This window comes from Sarcophilus harrisii, chromosome 3, assembly GCF_902635505.1.
Source record: "Sarcophilus harrisii chromosome 3, mSarHar1.11, whole genome shotgun sequence".
Classification (NCBI taxonomy): Eukaryota; Metazoa; Chordata; class Mammalia; order Dasyuromorphia; family Dasyuridae; genus Sarcophilus; species Sarcophilus harrisii.
In genome coordinates this window covers 147,745,666-147,765,949 of record NC_045428.1, presented here as the reverse complement: position 1 = coordinate 147,765,949, position 20,284 = coordinate 147,745,666, and the positions used below count along the sequence as shown (strand labels likewise).

The following is a 20,284-nucleotide window of genomic DNA, read 5'->3' as shown; positions in this document are numbered from 1 at the left end:
TGTGGATCACAATATAGTATTTTCACCTTTTGTTGTTGTTGCTGCTTGCTTGCTTTGTTCTTTCTCATTTTCCCCCTTTTTGATCGGACTTTTATTGTACAGCATGATAAAAGTGGCAATATTTTTAGAAGAATTGCACATATTTAACCCATATTGGATTACTTGTTGCCTGGGGGAGGGGAACGAAGAGGGAGAGAGAAAAAATTTGGAACACAGGGTTTTGTAAGAGTGATATTGAAAATTATCTTTGTGTATATTTTGAAAACAAAAAGCTATTAAATTTTTTTAAATGGTTAAAAAAAAAAAAAAAAGTCCTGCCCTAAGGTGCTATAACACCTTTTTCTAGGTCAACACCTCCAAATCGCAATGTGTATTAGAAAGTAAACTCCTAAAATGCAAGGACTGTTGTATTTGCATGCTCAGAATGCAACTCAGTGCTTGGAACACAGTAAACATTTACTAAATGTTTCATTATTCATTGGCTGATTCGCTCATTCATCCAAACACCTAATAGATTTGATTCAGATCCTAGTCATGGTGTCCCAATTCTAAGTAAGAGAAAGGGCAGGCAGCTTAAGTTTAAGTCTTGTCTGTACTTATTTTTTCTGAGCCTCAAATTTCCTCATTTATAAAAAAGAAAAAAAAAGAATCATATGTGCATTACTTGTCTCATGAAGGCACTATAAGGAAAGTACTTTGGAAGTCATACATGATTAATATTATTCTAATCTTAGTTCTGTGGTTTGAGTACATTGGGCACTACACAATGCAATGGAGAAGAGATGGGGAACAGAAATATTGCCTTACAGGAATTTGGGTAAATGATGACAATTTGATCTCTCATCACCTACTTTTTTTCCGTAGGGATTTGTACACTAAGGTAGTGCAGCACTGTGGAGAAAGAACTGGCACAACAGTAAGGGAAACCAGGGTTCAAGTTCATCCTTTGACCTACAGTAGCTATAGAACAATGAGCAAGTCACTTAACCTTTTACTGCTCAGGGAAGCTATGGAAGACTAAATTTGCAGAAGAACTGGTTATCTGCTCTAGTAGAGGGAGTTCCTTACTAGGAGTTTTCTATGTTGATTAAAATCACAAACCAGTATGTCATGCTCATATATGTCACCCAAAATGACTGGAATATGGAAGGATACCTTCCTTTTTCTCACTATATCAGTTTTCTCAGTTTAGTTAGTCAATCCAGTTTACATGGATTTTGACATCAAGTCTGAGTAATTTGGTGGAAAGTCTAGTTAGAATCTCTCCAGTGATTCTAAAGTAATAAATTTATTTTGTAGGATACTAGAGTTGGAAGTAGTCACCTAGTCCAATCCATAATTGAAAGGAATACCTAGGTATAACACATCTGACAGGTGATCATTCAGCCTATGCTTGAAAACTTTCAGTAAGGGTATAGCTATTGCTTCCCCAAACAGAATAAAACCACTTTTGGATTGCTCTAATTGTAAGGAAATTCTTCTTGAAGCAAAAACTCAATTTGTTTTTGCAGCTTCCACTCACTTAGTGATCCTCATGTTGTCCTCAGGGACCAAAGAGAACAAATAAAATCTTGTCTTTGACATAACTGATCAACAAGCTTTTATGAATCAGCTACTATGTGGTGGACACCACATAGGCATTAGGGACACAAAACAAAGAATAAAATAAACAATCCTTACTTTTAAAGAGCTTATATTATAGCAAAAGACAATCTGTACTTATGTAAGCACACAGAGAATAAAAACAAAGTAAATATAACAGATCTAAAATTATATTATAAAGCATCAGTCATCAAAACCATTTGGTGCTGGCTAAGAAATAGAGAAGTTGATCAGTGAAACAGGTTAGGTTCACAAGACAAAATAGTCAATAACTATAGCAATCTAGTGTTTGACAAACCCAAAGGCCCCAGGTTTTGGGATAAGAACTCACTATTTGACAAAAACTGCTGGGAAAATTGGAAACTAGTATGGGCAAAAACTAGACTTTGACACATACCTAACACTGTATAGCAAGATAAGGTCAATTTGAGTTCATGATCTAGAATGATATTATAAACAAATTAGAAGAACATAGGATAGTTTACCTCTCAGATCTGGGGAGGAGGAAGGAAATTGTGACCAAAGAAGAAGTAGAGATCATTATTGATCACAAAATAGATAATTTTGATTATATGAAGTTAAAAAGTTTTTGTACAAACAAAATTAATGCAGACAAGATTAGAGGGAAGCAATAAACTGTGAAAACATTTTTAGATCCAAAGTACTTGATAGCCTCATTTCTAAAATAGAGAACTGACTCAAATTTATATGAAATCAAGCCATTCTCCAATTGATAAATGGTCAAAGGATATGAACAGACAATTTTCAGGTGAAGAAATTTCTAGTCACATGAAAAGGTGCTTCAAGTCAATATTGATCAGAAAAATGCAAATTAAGACAACTCTGATACCACTACACTCCTGACAGATTGGCTAAGATGACAGGAAAAGATGATGATGAATGTTGGAGGGGATGTGGGAAAACTGGGACACTGATGCATTGTTGGTAGAACTGTGAACAAATCCAATCATTCTGGAGAACAATTTGGAGCTACGCTCAAAAAGTTGTCAAACTGTGCATACCCTTTGATCCAGCAGTGTTACTACTGGGCTTATATCCCAAAGAGATCTTAAAGGAGGGAAAGGGTCCCACATGTGCAAGAGTTTTTGTGGCAGGTCTCTTTGTAGTGGCCAAAAAACTGGAAACTGAGTGAACGTCCATCAGTTAGAGAATGGCTGAATAAGTTAAGGTATATGAATATTGTGGAATATTATTGTTCCATAAGAAATGACCAGCAGGATGATTTCAGAGAGACCTGGGGAGACTTACACGAAGTGGTGCTAAAGGAAATGAGCAGAACCAGGAGATCATTATATACAGCAACAAGACTATATGACAATCAGTTCTGATGGACGTGTCTTTCTTCAACAATGAGATGATTCAAACCAATTCCAATTATTCAGTAAAGAAGAGAGTCAGCTACAACCAGAGAGAGAATTATGGGAAATAAGTGTGGACTACAACATAGCATTTCTATTCTTTCTGTTATTGTTTGCATTTTGTTTTCTCTCAGGTTTTTCTTTTCCTTCTTGAGCCGATTTTTCTTGTGCAGGAAGATAACTGTGTGTGTGTGTGTGTGTGTGTGTGTACATTTGCACATATTTAAACATATTTAATGTATTTTAACGTATATAACATGTATTGGACTACCTGCCATTTAAGGGATGAGGTGGGGGGGGAAGGAGGGGACAATTTGGAACAAAAGGTTTTGCAAGGGTCAGTACTGAAAAATTACTCATGCATATGCTTTATAAATAAAAAGTTTTAATAAAAAAAAGTAAATAATGATTTTTTTTTTTACTAAGCCATGTGGTGTTCTCTTCTTTAAAATATAATGGTTCTCTGGGGGAGAGCAGGTTTCTTGGGGAGGTGTTCTGGAGACAGCCTTAGTTTCAGTTCAAAGTAATAATCACTTCAAATGCAGCCAGCTGATAAATCCAAATGTTTATTTTCTCCTTCCTTGGGCCTGGGTAGCTTTCTTAGAGGCCTCTCCCTCTCTGGTTCTAAGAGCTCTTGCCACTAATCTTTTGCCTCTGCCAGCTTTGGCTTCTCTTCTTCCAAATATCTCCAGCCAGCACCAAAGTGAAAGTTGAAATGAATCTGTCTTGCCTCCGAGATAGGGCTTCTGTATCTCCCAGAGTGCTCTTTGGCCCTGAGAGTTTCTTGCTTATATGCTGTTCACTGAGTACACACCAATCATTATATCACTGGGAAGCCATTATTTGTTGTATGATTAAATCAATGCTAAACTAGATTTAAACATCCTCAATTCCACTTAGTACCTTGTTTCAAGTTCTGGCCTATAACATCTCCTCATAGGATCAGATCAATCATACTGAACCATGCTAAATTAGATAATTATTGTCTCTATCAACTCTAATGAGTTAACACTTTGTAAGGATTCCAACAAAGCCAGATAGTTAAGTTTGAGGAGTGTAGGGTAAATTAATAGTTGGGGGGAATTAGAAAAAAAGATATTTAAACTGCATCTTAAAGAAGAGAGGGACTTCTTGCCAGATGAGGGAGATGACCAATGCAAAAGCAATAAAGAAAGGAAATGAAACTGTGTGTTAACAGAAAAAAGATTAGTTTGATTAGATCATAGAGTACAGTAAGGGGAGTCATGTATAATAAAGCCAGAGACATAGGAACCAAGTCATAAAGGGATTTACAAGTCATGTAGAGAACTTAAATATTTTATCCTAGAAGCAGAATTTTGTAAGAGAGAGATGCAGTCAGATCTGCACTTAAGGAACACTGGAAGGAAGAAAAGACAGAGGTAGGAAATTTAACCAGGAGGCTGAAGTAATCTAGGCTAGTGATATCGAACTCGAGAGAAACACAAGATCATTAAATCATACAAAAGAATCCTTGCAGGCCACATATTGCCTTAGGAAATTATAAGTTTTTATTAGCACATCAAAATATTAAAATTGGATAGGAACAACATTTTTGTTTGGGCTGTATTAGGGAATCTTGTGAAATCTGTGTGGGTCAGGTATTTAACACTTCTCTTTCCTTCAATGACTTAATTTTAATTGACTGAAGGTGAGGATGAGGCTGATGACTTTGAAAAGCTCTGTCTCACTTAAATCCAATTCACAGGCAAGCCAAGATATTGTCTTCATGATGTTATCGGTTCTTTTTGAGAATGGATAACCAACAACCCTGGTCTAAGGGAGAGAAGATGAGAGTCTGGATTCAAGTGGTGGCCAGGGAGGAGAAGCTGGGTTTGAGAGCTGTGAGGAAGGCAGAAAAGACAGACAATGACTGACTGGAGATGCAGAGGGAGGAGAGAAAGAAGATGAGAGCAACACCAGTGTTATGAAGCGGAGTGCCTGAAAGAATGATAGAAATGACAAAAATTGGAAAGTTTAGAATAGGAGGAGGGGCTTGAGGGAAAAGAAAGCAAAACATTTCAGACATGCCAAGATTGAAATGTCTCTGGGAGATTCAGTTCAAAAGGTCCAAGAAGATGTTGCTGATAATGAATTGAAAAGCTAATAAGAGAAAACTGAGTTGATTATATAAGACCTCTCATATTATAGGAGATATTATAGAAAATACTTAAATGTCTTATAAGTTTTTATAAAACTAGATAGATATACCATCTTTCAAACCAAAATTGTGCTTCATCTATTTTATAAGTTTAAAAAAAAAACAAAAAAAAATACAAAACTTTTAATACTGACATTGTATACAAACTCGAATTTTATTAAAAATTTATTTATTGTTTGTATAGCTTAACCCAAAGCAAAGCACTGAAAATGCTTAGATGGGCTTTAATCAGTCCCACAAGCACAAAGGTTTGGTCCTGGCATGCTGAGCAATAGTGGAGACACAAAGGTAAATGAGAAACGATCCCTCTCAACGTTGACCTTTTAAATCAATAAATCCCAAGTCTGGGACAAAGCTTTGGGGAACATCCACAGTTAAGGGGCATGTGATATGGATGATGAGCCAGTAACAGAGACCAGGAAGGAATGATAACCCCATAGGACAGGTAAACCACCAGATACTTTGAAAACAGCTCTTACATTCAAAATATTCTTTTCTCCAGGCTATACACCCCCAGATCCTTCAGTCCTTAAGTGACAAAGATTTAAGGCACTTCATTTTTCTAATTCCTCTGACTGCACTATGTTCTACTGCTTTAAAAAAAAAATACATCTTTATGTTTAAAAGAATTGCACATATTTAACCTCTATCAGATTGTTTGCTGTCTTGGAGAGGGGGGAGGTACCAGAAGGAGGGAGAAAAATATGGAACACAAAGGCTTACAAAAATGTTGAATGTTGAAAATTATCATTATATTTGGAAAAAAATACTATTTTTGTTGGTCCCTTTAGGCATAAGATGGAAAGATAAAAGAAAACCATCAGCCAAAATTTTGAAGCCTAGTTGTGCCACTTCAATTATTTTCAAATAAGGAATTTGGGAATTCTGCTGCTAATAATCAGGCAGTGAGAATATTCATTGATGACAAAATCAGTATCAAGTCACTTTCACTATTTTTTAAAACCAAGTTTCAGGGATCTTAAGGGAGTAGGATAAATATACCAAGTCTCAGGGCTCTTAAGGGAACAGGGTAAATACAAAACACAGCTATATGGTAATGAATTATTATGATCATAAAAACAACACAGAAAATGAAGTAGACAATATCTTCAAGTTTTTCAAATAATACTATAAAAAGAGTCAAGTAAAATTTTAAAGGAAAAATAAATTTTTCTGAAAAATATAGAGAATATTAATACAGAATAACTAACTATATAAAGAGAAAAAATTTTTCAATAAAGGCAGTGAAATTTTATGTTTATGAAAAAAGGCCTCAATTTCTGTACTTTCCTCCCTAAAGAAAGTAACAGGGGGTCCATTAACATAGGTAAATCAGGTAACAATATATCTTAGAGAACAACTGAATCTAAAAAACTTGAACCACCTGCCTGACTAAAGCATACTATTATGTACAATAACCAAGCTTTTCAATTACAACTTCCTAACTAATGGAAGGCCAGATATATTTCCAACATGGAACACTGTCAAGGAAAAGGAGTAGAAAATCACATCAAACCCAGAACTACAAGAATTGAGTAAAAAAGATTTGTAGCTAGCACATATGAGCAAACTCAACAGCAGTCCTTGACAGCAACCAAAGTCCCCTTTATCCTTTTTCATGTAGGAACTAAAACCTCTCTGATTGAGTGTACAACTAGAGAGTGACAGTATTACTAAGGCAAACTAGCCCCTTATTATTCTGGCTAAGAATGAAAACCACTTTCTCCTTCAATTCTAAAGAATTATTTAGTTTCCATTCTTTCTTCAGTTATTGTTAAAGACAGAAAGTGGACTCCTGCTCCGTAAAATACTGATGCCATTTATCAACGTCTTCTTTCAATCAGTGGGACTTAAACATTATATACTGAGAAGTATATTTATAGACAAGTAAGAATAAGTGACACATATACAGGAAAAAAAAAAAAAAAAAAAAAAAAAAAAGGAAAGCTAGCCTGGGAAGGAAATATTTAACTAAAATGAACCCAAAGTTGCCCAATTTTAACATAAAGTAGCAGTAAATTTTTTTAGTTTCTATGGTAGTAGATATGACTCATGTTCTATGCTTCTGCCTAAAATATTTTATATATCTTCATATGTATGTGTACATGTATATATAGTACACACACACACACACACACAGTCTACCTCTGCCAGTTATGAAGTTCTCTCTTAACAAATATTTATTTCTTAGGAAAAAAGGTAAAATATTATTGGTAGGTTTCATAAGATTTTCCCAAACATCAATCTTTATTTCTAATTTCTGTAAGCATTATACTTTCTTTAGTACACAAAAAGGGAAGTTACTAGTCATATATGGGAGGAGAAACTGTGTTGTGCAAGAGACATCTGGAGCAGGGATTTTGTGGCTTTTAATATTTCAAACAGTATTCAGTACCTTATGGACCACTTTTTTTTTTTTTTTTACAGTGAATTTTTATTTCTTCATGCAATCACTCTGAACTAGGTAATATCAATTGCATTGGTTATCTTAAATCAGAGTTCTCTGGACAAAGCTCTAAAATGATAAATTAAATGTAGATTTTAAATTTTATTAAGACAAAGCAGATGTTTATAATTATCACTGATGAAATGATCAATACCATAGATCACTGTAGGGGTTCCAAAAATATTTCTTGAACAAATCCATATACAAGATTAAAACACTATAGTCAAGGAAATTTATTTCTGCACTAAAACTTCTTCAGCACCTTATTTAGCTGGAATTATATAAAAAAGTTATAGCATTTAGCCTACTTCCTTTTTCACTGAAATATTTTTTATATTAAAAACAATGAAACAAAGGGCTGGGACTGTAACATTTGCATTTCAGATGAAAAAGACTACAAATATATATATAATCATTGATAGAGAAACATGAAAAAATAAAACCTTAGCAGAAAAGGAATGTTTTAGAAAAATAACTTAGAAATAGTTTCTAAAAGGACTTAGCTATTTAAAGGGGGCAAATTAATATAAAAAGAAAAAAAAGTATACCCTGAGGAACCTTCTCTATTCTTACTCATTTGAATTCTTGTACCCTAAGTTTGACTACGAGGCCATTAAAAAAAAAAAAAAAAAAAAAAAAAAAAAAAAAAAACATGGTAGAGAAAGAAGTATTGACTTGAACTTTCATTTTTAAAGCTGTAAACTCTCACTGGTAGTGTCAATAGATTTGCTAATGATCTGTCAGCCTTTACTCAATAAAACTAGTTAGCTATTCAAATTAGTTTTGAATTAGAATAAGAGAAGCTTTAGCAAATTGTCTGATAAGGTAAACCCCCAGTTCCTAATGATGAAGTCAAGCCAAGACTTAAGGATAATAGATATCCCAGGTGGGCCTCAGTTCTCTGGATGGGGTTCAGCCAATTTATGGTAGGTGTTATGGCAAGAAGTCCATAAACAAAACCACTAGAAAATTTCTTGAATTTCCCAAGTTTGGGAAGGGAACAGGAAGAGAAGAGAGGAAGGGAAGAAGTATTTGTTAAGCACTTGCTAAATATCACACAATGTGCTAGGAGCTTTACAAATATTATTCTCTTACGATCCTCACAATCCTTCCTACATTGGGAAGTACACATAATATTATTATCCCCATTTTGCAACTGAGGAAACTAAGAAAGAGAGTGGAATTTGCCCATACTCACATAGAACCTGCATTTGGCTCAGGTCAGCTTGAAATCACATCCAGCACTCTATTCACTACACCAGAAATTAATAAAATAAAGAAGAATCTTAGCTCCAAAAAAGAGAAAAGACAACTCTGTCTACTACTTTGCCGGTATGGTGGGCCCTTTTAGTGTTGAATTTTGCTGTAATGATTGACTATGGAATTTTAAGTTTTCTTCCTCTTTTTCTTTTCTCTCTCTCTTAAAAAAAAAATTATTTGATATAAGACTCTGAGAAGAGGCAAGAAGAAATTTGGGCAATTCAACAAAGACATACAATCACAGTATGTGATATTGAGTGAGTTTTATAGTAAATTTACTTCCTACATTGAATTCTTCATAGGTTGGTAGAAAGGAGTAGAGCTCAGAGAAGAAGGAACAAAAAATTTGCTGCAGAAAATTAAAGTCACAATATGGAAGTAGGTAAAAATGTAATGGAAAGAGAGTCCTCTGACATTCACAAAGGAAATCAGTCTGAGGGGTCTGGATTCAGTGCTCAAGGACCTCTTTAGAGTGAATTTAAAACTTTTTAGGTAACATATGCTATTTTCATATTCTATTTCTTTATGATACATCCTGGACAAGGCATTTCACAAATTATCTTAGATTTTTCAAAGTTATTTCAGGTGACTGAAATTGTTACATATGAAAGATAAGGTATCATGTTCTTAACTGTTCAGGAATCCCATTAAATGTACAAATTATATGTAATAAGAAATGTATCTGATGTTTTCTTAGAGATATTTTCACAGGACATGTTCTTGCTACCTAAAACAAACCAATAACAAAAACTCTGACACTACAAATAAATTCAGTGCATGTAGTGAGTAACCCTGAGTCTTCCACTATTGCTCACTTTTCCCTTCACTCCTGTCTGGTCACAGACAAAGAGGAGACTTCTGTAATCTTCCAATTCAGCTGATTTTCCTACTACCCTCATGTTTTTCCTCTGTAAAACTATGTTCCCTTTAACAACAACAAAAAACAAACAAACAAACAAACAAAAAAAAACACCACCAAGTCTGTATATTTAATGAAACTAACTTCTTCAATTTTTTTTTCCCACCATTCTTTCCCTCCTGCTAATTCAAATACTTTTATGGTCTTACTAACAATTTAAAAAAGAAACAACAACAACAATCACCACCACCACCACCCAAAAAACAAAGAACAAACAAACAAACAAACAAAAACCTATTAACTTTTATTGGAATTACCTGGGAATTTGAGATGAAATTTGGGATTTTTTAATAATTTTTTTTTCAAGTAATGAACTCAATTTTTAGGTTGGTTACAGAATCTAGATTGCTCTTGAGTTTTTATGTTGTATAGCAAGACTAGTTTTGGCAGCAAAAAGGAACATATAAAAACACGAGAAATGATTTAAACTACACTTTGCAAACCTTTAAAGTGCTATGTGAATGCTAGTTATTCTTATGACATGATTATGCAACTTCATTATTGTTATTCCTCAGTAATTAAAGATTTTATTTGTTCGTTTTTTTTTTTTTAATTTTGGTTATTTGGAAAACTGATTGCATACATTCAAGTCCACTTAATGTTTAGATTAAAATCTAGCATTTCTAGACTTTATAGTATATAGACTTTTAATAACTAAAAGAATTATTTTTAAGTTAAAAGTTGATGGGAAAAATTATGTTATATGGGATGGTTCTCTCAGGAGAGATACAAGGGTAAAGCTCAGTGATATAAAAACAAAAGATAAATAAAAATTTATCTTTAAAAAGTTGACATGTACAAAGCATGAAGACAAATTGGATAATTTTATGCAAAGGTGAAAATAAGGAGATACTCTGTTTTTCTTAGAATAGTTTTATAGGCAAGAAAATCATTAAAAGAAAATTAAACACTTACCAGACCACTTGTGGCTACAACCCAAATGTAGGTACCAGAAGTTAAAAGCTATAAAAGAAAAAAAAGTACTAATTTTAAAAACAAATCAATTGCATATTATAAATTTACTTTTTTAAAGGTCCAATTTTAATGTAATGACAATTATTTCATTACATATATGCTACATCAGAGAGCAATAAGCAAACTAATAAAATGCTGTTTTACTGGTTTAGAATAATTTCTTAGGCTTCAGAAAGATCTTATTATTTGATCTCAAAGCAAGAAAATGTTGGTGGAGGCTGGTCCCTTCTTTGTAATACAAGATGTATTAAGTTATAACATTAATAAAAATAAATACAAATTTTTATTTATGCATGAGCACGAATGGTTTTAATTAAAATAAACACTGTTTAAAAAAGTAAATGGCTTTGCCTATCAAAGTATAAACAGTTTCTTTAAATGAAATTGCTTATTGTTCTTGTCTACTACAGTGACTCAGCAACATTTGATCTTAAACCATAATATATCATATCCATATAATTTTCCTCCTTTTCAACTTGTCTTTCCATTCTAAACTGGGGAAAGTGAGAATTTTGAATACAAAGAGGTCTTTGGTTTATTGCTCTAATGATAATACTTCATTATTCTCTAAGATTTTAATCCTCATTTTCTGAGAAAAGAGATAAAGTAAATTCTAGGCAATTTAGGTCTTACAATTATTTTCTTTTACACATTACATTTTCAAAAAGTTCTACATATAAAGAAAAATTAGAGTGGAACTTCCCAGTATAGGAAAGGGAAAGAGAATCTGTGACTTGAAAGTTGATATCGGATTGCCTCTTCGCTTCAAGCTGCTTCTTAAGGTCTTAAATATCTTTGATTTCAGAGAAGAAAAAAAGGCCCAGGAACTCTATTATAATAGTTTCATCTACTACTAATATATTACTCTACATCACACAATCTCAGAAATCTTAGACATCATCTAATCCAAAGGCATACAGGAAACAGAGAAACATAAGGTACTAGTAGATAAACAGTGAGAGATGTCAGAGTAGAATTAGAAAAGTGATTATTTTTAAAATGTATTTTAATTTATCTTTCATTTTTATATCACCTAAATTTATCCCTGTACTCCTCCCCTGCTCCCTGGAAGAGTGATTATTAACTGGCTCTCTTTCCTCTCCACTGTCAGCTGAGATCAAACACCTGGTTACAAGTTTAACTATAATCCTTTTAACTGGTCTGCCAAAGACAAGACTGTTTAGTTTTAATAAGAGTCTGTTGGCAAAGATTTATGTAAAAAAGGAAAAGAAAGTAGTATGTGGGTGTGAGAATTATACATGGGAAATATTTTTCTGGGCTTCCTTCTCAAAAACATCAAGAAGACATACAAACATAAAGGAAGGACATGTAAGATGAACGTGACAACTGCATCAGAAGTATTTATTAAATTACCATGTACAAGGTAAAACTCATCTTATACAATTGTGCAATATCTTTTTATTATAATGAACAATATTCATCTTGTTTAAATTTTCAGCAAAAGCATGTTAATCTAATTAGATTGAAAGCTCTTTGATGTCGGAACCATATTTCTTTTGTATTTTCCTATATGCCTACCCATGAGGTTTCCCAGATAGCTAAGTTTTGTTTGTTGATTTAATTTTAGATAGAGACATAGATAGAAAGAGCCTACACATGTACTGCTATTCTATATAAAGATGAATCTTAAGTGGAAAAGTGCATTTGCAAGTTAAGGCATTTTTTCAAAACTATATAAAAAATACCATACGATTTTCTGAACAAACATCAATTTGACTGAATTTCAGTCATATGATTTCGACATTATTCTCTATTAAAACTTATTTTTTTTTGCATCTCAACTTTTCATCATTCTCCCATGAATATTCAATATTACAATGGAAGAAGGAAAGCAATGGGGCCTACTGGAAAGAATAGTGGATTCGAAGCCAACCATTAACTAGCTATGTGAATGTGGGTAAGCCATATCCTCTCTTTGGGCTCTTGTTATCTCATCTGCAATGAAGGTCATGCTATGTAAGAATCTTTGCATAGGATGAGTTCTGAAGGCACTTACAGATCAAGTCAAGGCCCCTTATTTTATAGCTGGCTATGTATGTAAACTGAAGCTCAACTATAGATGTTAAGCTACTTCTCCACAATGAACAATGAACAGAAGCAGAAGTGGGGGAGAGAGACATTCCAACATGGGTCTAAGTCTAGTGTGCTTTCTGTTATGTGCTGCCTGCCCCTCAAAGCATTCCAACACTAAAAATGTCTAACTAAAATCACTACATATTTTGTTTTGTCTCATCAGTCCATTTCTCTTTCCTCTGAATTCCTATCGTTTTTCTCATTACTTTTTTGGCATTTATCAAACTGTCTTGTGGTTTAACTATGGTTTTTGTAAAGCAGAGTATATGTAGAACTGGGTGTAGCCAGGTAAGAAAAGCGCTATATTTAGTCAAAACTTGGGCTTCAATTCCATTTCCATCTCTTACTATAGATAGATATGATCCTTCTGGGCTCAGTGTACTGCCCTGTTCAATGAAGAAGCTTTGTTATGACTTCTACGATTTCTTTGAGCTCTAAATGGATGATCCATGATGATCTTATCTCAACTAAATTATGAACTCCTTGAGGAAAGGAGTTCATATCTTAAATTCACCTTTTTCCCATATTATACTCAGCATAATCTACTGTATTTAACAAGTATTCAAAAAAACTATATATATATATATATATATATATATATATATATATATATATATATATATATATGTAAATTGATTGATCAACAATATACTTTGTGAAATCACCAGAGATGTGAAGGGATAATGAATTTTATCAGGTGCTGTGTAATACTTAGGAAATAAGTGGAAGATTTGTGATTTTCTCAACATAAGGAACTCCTTCCATGTATACTCTCTTTACAAAGCTCTTACAACCAGACAAATTGAATTTAAGTACTTTGGTAAGGTTCACACAGCTCATAAGTGCTAAAAGCAAAAGCTGAACCCAGATCTTCATGACTTCAAGTATAGCAAACCATTCACTTTGTCACAATGCCTTCTACGATGCTTAGTATTAAAATACTAAAATATTTGGCTTGTTAGGAATACAACTAGAATAACTCTTTAACCAGGTTTTTTTTTTTTCCAGAATTAGTAAAAGATAAGATCTTTTGAAGAAAAGCTTTGAATTCTGGCAAATAAAGATAGTAAATGTGCGTATTATATATATGATATGTGCATGTATGTATATACTCTTACATGATATATGTATATATAATATGCATACACATAAATATACACATATAACAAAACAAAACACACAGGACACAAAAATGCTACTAAATAAATAAGCTAATGTATTTATTTCCTATTAGAGTTTTAAAAATTAATATGACTTAACATGGGAAAGCAGAGCTTTTATTAGCCACAAAAGAATATTAGGACTAAGATGGAGTTAATTCATGGAAGTGAAGAGTTGCAGAGTAAGTAAGTTGTGAGGGTAGCCAGAGAAGGACTATGAAATACAGACAACAGATAAAGCCTAACTAACTCTAAAAGAAGCTTCAATAAAAAGAAGGGCCTTTTAAAGCAATGTTTGTCACAAGTCTGGAGTAAATTCATTATTTGGGTAATTAAATCACATGGGGGAGGAATTATTAATTTTCTGCATTTCCTTCAGTGAATTGTCCCTATTAAGTACCTGCTTATGAATGAATCTAGTATTTAGAAGAATATTCAAAAGTATTGCATAAGACATCACTTAAATTTAAAGACAGGACATTAGAAAAATGAATGGATATAAAACATTTTTGTGAATACATAAGTTATGCAGCTTGCAAAGTTCTGAAAAACCTGAAAGCCCAAGATGATAAAAGAACACACAGGTTCCTCACAGAAAACTTTCTCCTGGACATCTTATCTGACAGTATGATTGTTATTGACATATGTTGATCTTATTTGACAGTATTATTGTTGTTGACATTTGTTGATCTCGACAGCATAATTGTTGTCGATATATGTTGATATACTGGTGTGCTACAAATCAAAATATTTCCATAAATATCAGTTTATAAACCACTGATACTTATGGAAATATTCTGATTTTATATAATCCAGTTACAGTGAAAATTGTTATCATAATGCTACTGATTATAAAAATGCTTCTAGTACCTATTATGCTTTGAGGTATGTTTTTAGTAACTTTTTCTCTAAATAGCTAGCATAGCTAATGAGGTTAAAGTTTTGGGGAAAGGTCTTATTTGCCAGAGATTAAAACAGAGAAAGATAAATGTGAAATAAGATCTAATTAAAATAAAAAGGAATATAAAATATATACTATACCTGTAGTCCCAATATATAAATCAATGTCTTGTTTGTGATGGAAAACTGGCCCAGAAATTGTGTCACTTGAACTCTTGGAATGGAGCAGTAAAATGGTACAAATAGAGCAAATACAGGCCCGAGACTATGAAAACAAACAAAAATGGAATTACTATGTTGAAAAAAATAAAAGAGCTGACATTACTTTCTATCAAATCTTTAACATTTCAATTTCCAAAAGGCATCATAAACACAATATTCTTTCTACAAATTTATTTTAAAAAGCTATTCCCATACTTAAACATTGTACTTTTCTATTTTCAAACCTTTAAAAAAAATTTTTTTTATTATAGCTTTTTATTTACAAGATATATGCATGGGCAATTTTATAGCATTGACAATTGCAAAACCTTTTGTTCCAACTTTTCTCCTCCTTTCCCACCCCTTTCCCCAGATGGCAAGTTGACCAATACATGTTAAATATGTTAAAGTATAAGTTAAATACAATATATATATACATGTCCATACAGTTATTTTGCTGTACAAAAAGAACCAGACTGAAATAGTATACAATTAGCCTGTGAAGAAAATCAAAAATGCAGGCGGACAAAAACAGAGGGATTGTAGTAGTTCATAGTCATCTCCCAGAGTTCTTTCCCTGGGTGTAGCTGGTTCAGTTCATTACTGTTCTATTCGAACTGATTTCAACCCCCCCTCCTTTTTTTAAAAACATGTATTTAAATTTACAAATATGTATAACTCCTCTTCCCCTCTACCCCCACCCTGAAACTATATTTCCATTACAAAGTAATGAACAGCTTTCAAAAATACCATTTTTAGCAAAGTGTAATGAATAGTTACTGAGTATGCTAATTGTTTTCATTAAGAAAAGAAAAAAAGCATTTCAAACTTTCCTTTGTGGTAGTTAACATCCATAATAATTTAATCTCAAAGAGATCAGTGCTTCTAAGTAGGACAACCCTATGACCTGCTTTAAGTATGTTAAAGTAATATGACTGAGGTACTATGAATTCACTACTGCTCTTTTGATATATTTTCTACATGCCACACAATTCCTCCCATTAATTCAATTAGATGCTGGCATACCAAGACAAGTAAAGACTGCCTCCCTCCATCTTCCCCAGTCTTACCTCATGAATTTTATATAAAAAATGAAAGAAATGGTTTGTAAAAATTGTGTGTTCCTAGGCAATGACCTGAATAGATTAAAATTCAGAGACACAGTGAAAAATACACCCAAGATTCTATTTGAATAAATGAACTAGGTTACTCAACTCAAGGGACCAGGTGCACAGCTCACTGCTAAAGAAATGAATAGGCATCTCAAAAAAATATGTGCTTAAATCGACTGGGAAAAAACCTGCAATGACACAAACTAATTTGAGTTCACAAGAGCATTTCTAAGATAATGACCAAGATATCTACTTTTACTCACAGTATATAACTATTTCCTCTGATAAAGTTGATTTAAAATGTTTCATAGACTTTATAATTGTGATGCCACATATATATGGCTAACTTCACACTCCTAAGCCATGTCTAACTACTTCATCTTACTACATTGCAATCTCTGTTAAAACAGTATTTGTTTTTAGAAGACAGAAGTATTTAAGACATAAAATTTTCTCATCCACAAGGACCAAGTCCTTTCTGAAAGAATTAACAAGGGCAAATTATGTAGTATCACACTTACAAGGGATTCAAAATCTAATGAGAAAGGCCTAACAAATACAATTAAGTATATAGGAGACCATGCAAAATTGAAAACTTCATAAAACAAAACACAAATTCTTAGTGGTTAGTGAAATCATAGGAAGGACTGAGAATCTACATAACAGGGTTGGTTAGGAAGAAACTCTTCACGGAGAAGATGAGTCAAATACTTTTTAAGAGAAGATGGGTGAAAAAAAAAAAGAGAGAGAGAAAGAGAAGATGGGTGGTGGCTGGGCCTAAGGAGCAAGATAAGGTCATTTTAGGGTCGGAGACTGTTATTTTTTTACCTTATACTCCTAGTATGACACCTTATACAAAGTAGACAATATATAACATGTTCATTGAATTTAACTGAATTCAGGAGAAATACCTTAAGAAGGAATAAGAAGTGAGAATTAGGAATAAGAAGAACCAATATGTTTGTGTGGTTTGAGAATCCATGAAGGTAAAGACTAGAACAAAAGAAATGGTGAAAAAAGGCAATCAGTATTTGTGAATTTAAATTTTACATGAAATATAATAGAGTTACTTTAGGTTTCTAAGAGGTGAAAGAAATAATCAAAATTATGCTTATGAAAGACTCTCAATATTGTCCAAGAAGTTCTACATAATACAGTCTCAGAACATCATATATCTCACCTGGCTCCACTATTTTGGGACTTCTCTGACTTTCCCCACCAAGTCCCATTATAAGTTCATTACTGAAAAAAATCTCACTCTGTGATCTTAGATTCTACCTCATCACCCTCCTCTGCCTCTCTTTCTGGAGGTGGAGCCATGAACTTTACTATTCCCATTTAAGGAAGGAGCTCAGCTCAGAACATCTCCTCACCTTGGGGCTTCTGGGACTGGCCCACCAAGCTCCACAGGCCTAATATCTTCTCCTAGCCACACATCCCAATTCCTTTTCAGAGATTCCTTTTGTGTCTTATCTTCCCCCTTTAGATTTTAAGATTCTTGAGGGCAGGGAATATTTCTCCTGTGTTCTCCCCTCCCCTCCCGCCCCACCCCCCGCTTTGTATCCTCAGTGATAGTGCTCCACGGGACAGTGCCTGGCATATAGTAAGCACTTAAATATTCATTGACTGACACAAAAACAAAGGTTTATTAGGAGACCATTATAGACAATGAATGAGGTGATTAAGACCTAACAATCCTGAATTATAGTTAATGATGGAATAATAATTATATGAGACTGTAATAGAAATATCTGTAAAAATGAGCTCCACAAGAAAAAGATAGCCAAAACCCACCAAAAAACAACTTTGTCTCAATTCAAAACCATGACCACACAAATCTCTTTATTAAACTATTAAGTACATTAATAATAAAGTTAACAACAATATTTTAGAAAATATAACTAAGCCTTATTTTAACTTAAAAAGATAAAAAGGATATGTTGACTGAAATTTTTTGTTTTAAGAGGAGCATGTGTAATAAGCTAAAAATGTATGGTTTTAATTGTGTACAATTAAAGTTCTATTTTTATAAACCAATTCCACTTGAGATCTCCCATCCCAGAACCTATCCTCTGAGGAACTTACTTAAGGTGATTGTTTTCTTATGTACAATTGCAAATTATTCACCAGACTGACTTTATTCACTGAACAGTTAAATGGAATTCATGTTTAAGGTTATATTTTTAAATACAGACTGATATATTGATAGGAACCTTAAAGACCAAAATTCATGTTATATACCTTAGTATAAGTTTAAGATTATTAACAACTGCAAAATTTTAAATGACTAAATTCCAGATGCCATGTATGAGTAATTACTGACCACAGAGCTCTTGTTTAACAACAACAAAAAAAAACACACAAAATTTGAGAACAGCTGTGTTTTCCCAGATAGGGGAAGAGAGGGGGAAGAGAAAAAAAGAGAGAGAAAGAATGTTTTCCTCATGACACTCCTTCCTTCCTCATGGAGCCTGGTTCATGATCAGTCTTTCCTCCCCAACTCTTGCCCTGGTACTTCAACATATATATTTATATTTTCTCAAATACCCGAAACTTCCAGTCCCCCAACTTACTCATATTCCTATAGCCTACTCTACCTTACCATAATTACTCATAGATGGTCATACCCTTGATCTTTTACCTTTCTCTAAAAGTGTTCTCGTTCTCAATCTCTCTCTCTCTCTCTCTCTCTCTCTCTCACACACACACACACACACACACACACACACACACAAGTGTAGAAATATATCAACCTTAATAAATGAACAATGTGTTAAGAAGGAGGATAACCCTGGGGAGGCAATAGTCACACACAAAACAAACTTCAGTGGGGAGAAGGATGGCAAGGAATGGAGGACACTGAGGATAATCATAAAAGAGCTAACATCTGTATAGCACTTCCCATGTAACAGACACAGTGCTGAGTGATGCTCACAACAGTCTTAGGAGGTGGTTCACAGTTGAGGATACTGAGGCAAAGGTTAAATGCTTGCCAAGCATCATACAGAGAATAAGAGAAAAGCAAAGAAACAGAATCTAAGAATCTGAGATTACCTTTTAGACAAGTGAAAAAATAGCCGAAAAAATTGAGGTTGAGGAATGGAATGTAATATTTTTTCTTTATTGTGCCATAAGAAAGAGCAAAAGACACAATTGCAGAGAATCCACAATACTATAAACTGACACAGAATAAAAGTGAGCAGGAAAAAAATTTATAAGGATAGCAATAGTGGAAAACAAAAAACAACTTTGACTTGAAGTGATCATTATATTTCATTACATTAATTACATTTTATTTACATTATTTACAATTAATTACGTTATATTAATGGCCACTTTTTCCAGAGGCTTTGAACAGAGGAAATGGATTCAAGACACAGATAAATGTATTTCTGGACATAGACACTGAGTGGATTTGTTTTGCTTTACTATGTTTATTTATTTTGGTGTGTTTTTCCCCTTTTCCTTTCTCTTGTTTTTTTAATTGTGGAGGAAAGATTGGAAGGAAAGGATTAGAAATAATAATGCCCTTATCCAAACAAATGGGCCACTATAATAGTTTTTAAGCATAATAAAGTTCAGAAGAAAGCACAGATAAGCATAGACTCCTCTTTTGTGTTTTTCTGTGTACACAAAAATATCTTTTTTATGTGTATTAAATTCAGAATTTAAAACAATTATTTTTTTAAAAGCTCCAAAGTATAGCAGTATTATTTTCACTTGTGTTATGGACACTAAATCTTTTTCTAAAGTAGCTAGGTTTTGGCAGCATCATCACACTCATTTCTTATTCATCAAAAGTCCTGAGAGATAAGGTTGTTGTTGAATTAATTCTACAATCACAACCCAATTTTGTTTTAAAGCTAAAGATGATGTTACAATTACCACCAAGTTTCACTTTAGTTTCAATCTATTGCTCCAGCCTGCCAAGATCCTGCTTAATCTCATTTTATATAATTTATTAACAATCCTTTCTAGCTTTATGGCAGATGCATATTTGATAAATATGCCTTTTTCTACACTCATTTTAATTAAGTAACAAGAGACAGAAGTCATT

General features: G+C 33.2%; 1 protein-coding gene across 1 annotated transcript in view; it reads right to left on the bottom strand.

Moving 5' to 3' along the window:
• Window positions 1-20,284, bottom strand: part of UBAC2 (UBA domain containing 2) — a 251,807-nt gene that overhangs the window by 98,963 nt on the left and 132,560 nt on the right. The window contains exons 5-6 of the mRNA XM_031958618.1: window positions 15,056-15,179; window positions 10,701-10,748 (exon numbers count right to left, since the gene is read on the bottom strand). Of these exons, the coding sequence (XP_031814478.1) occupies window positions 10,701-10,748; window positions 15,056-15,179 (172 nt within the window). The remainder of the gene's footprint in view (window positions 1-10,700; window positions 10,749-15,055; window positions 15,180-20,284) is intronic.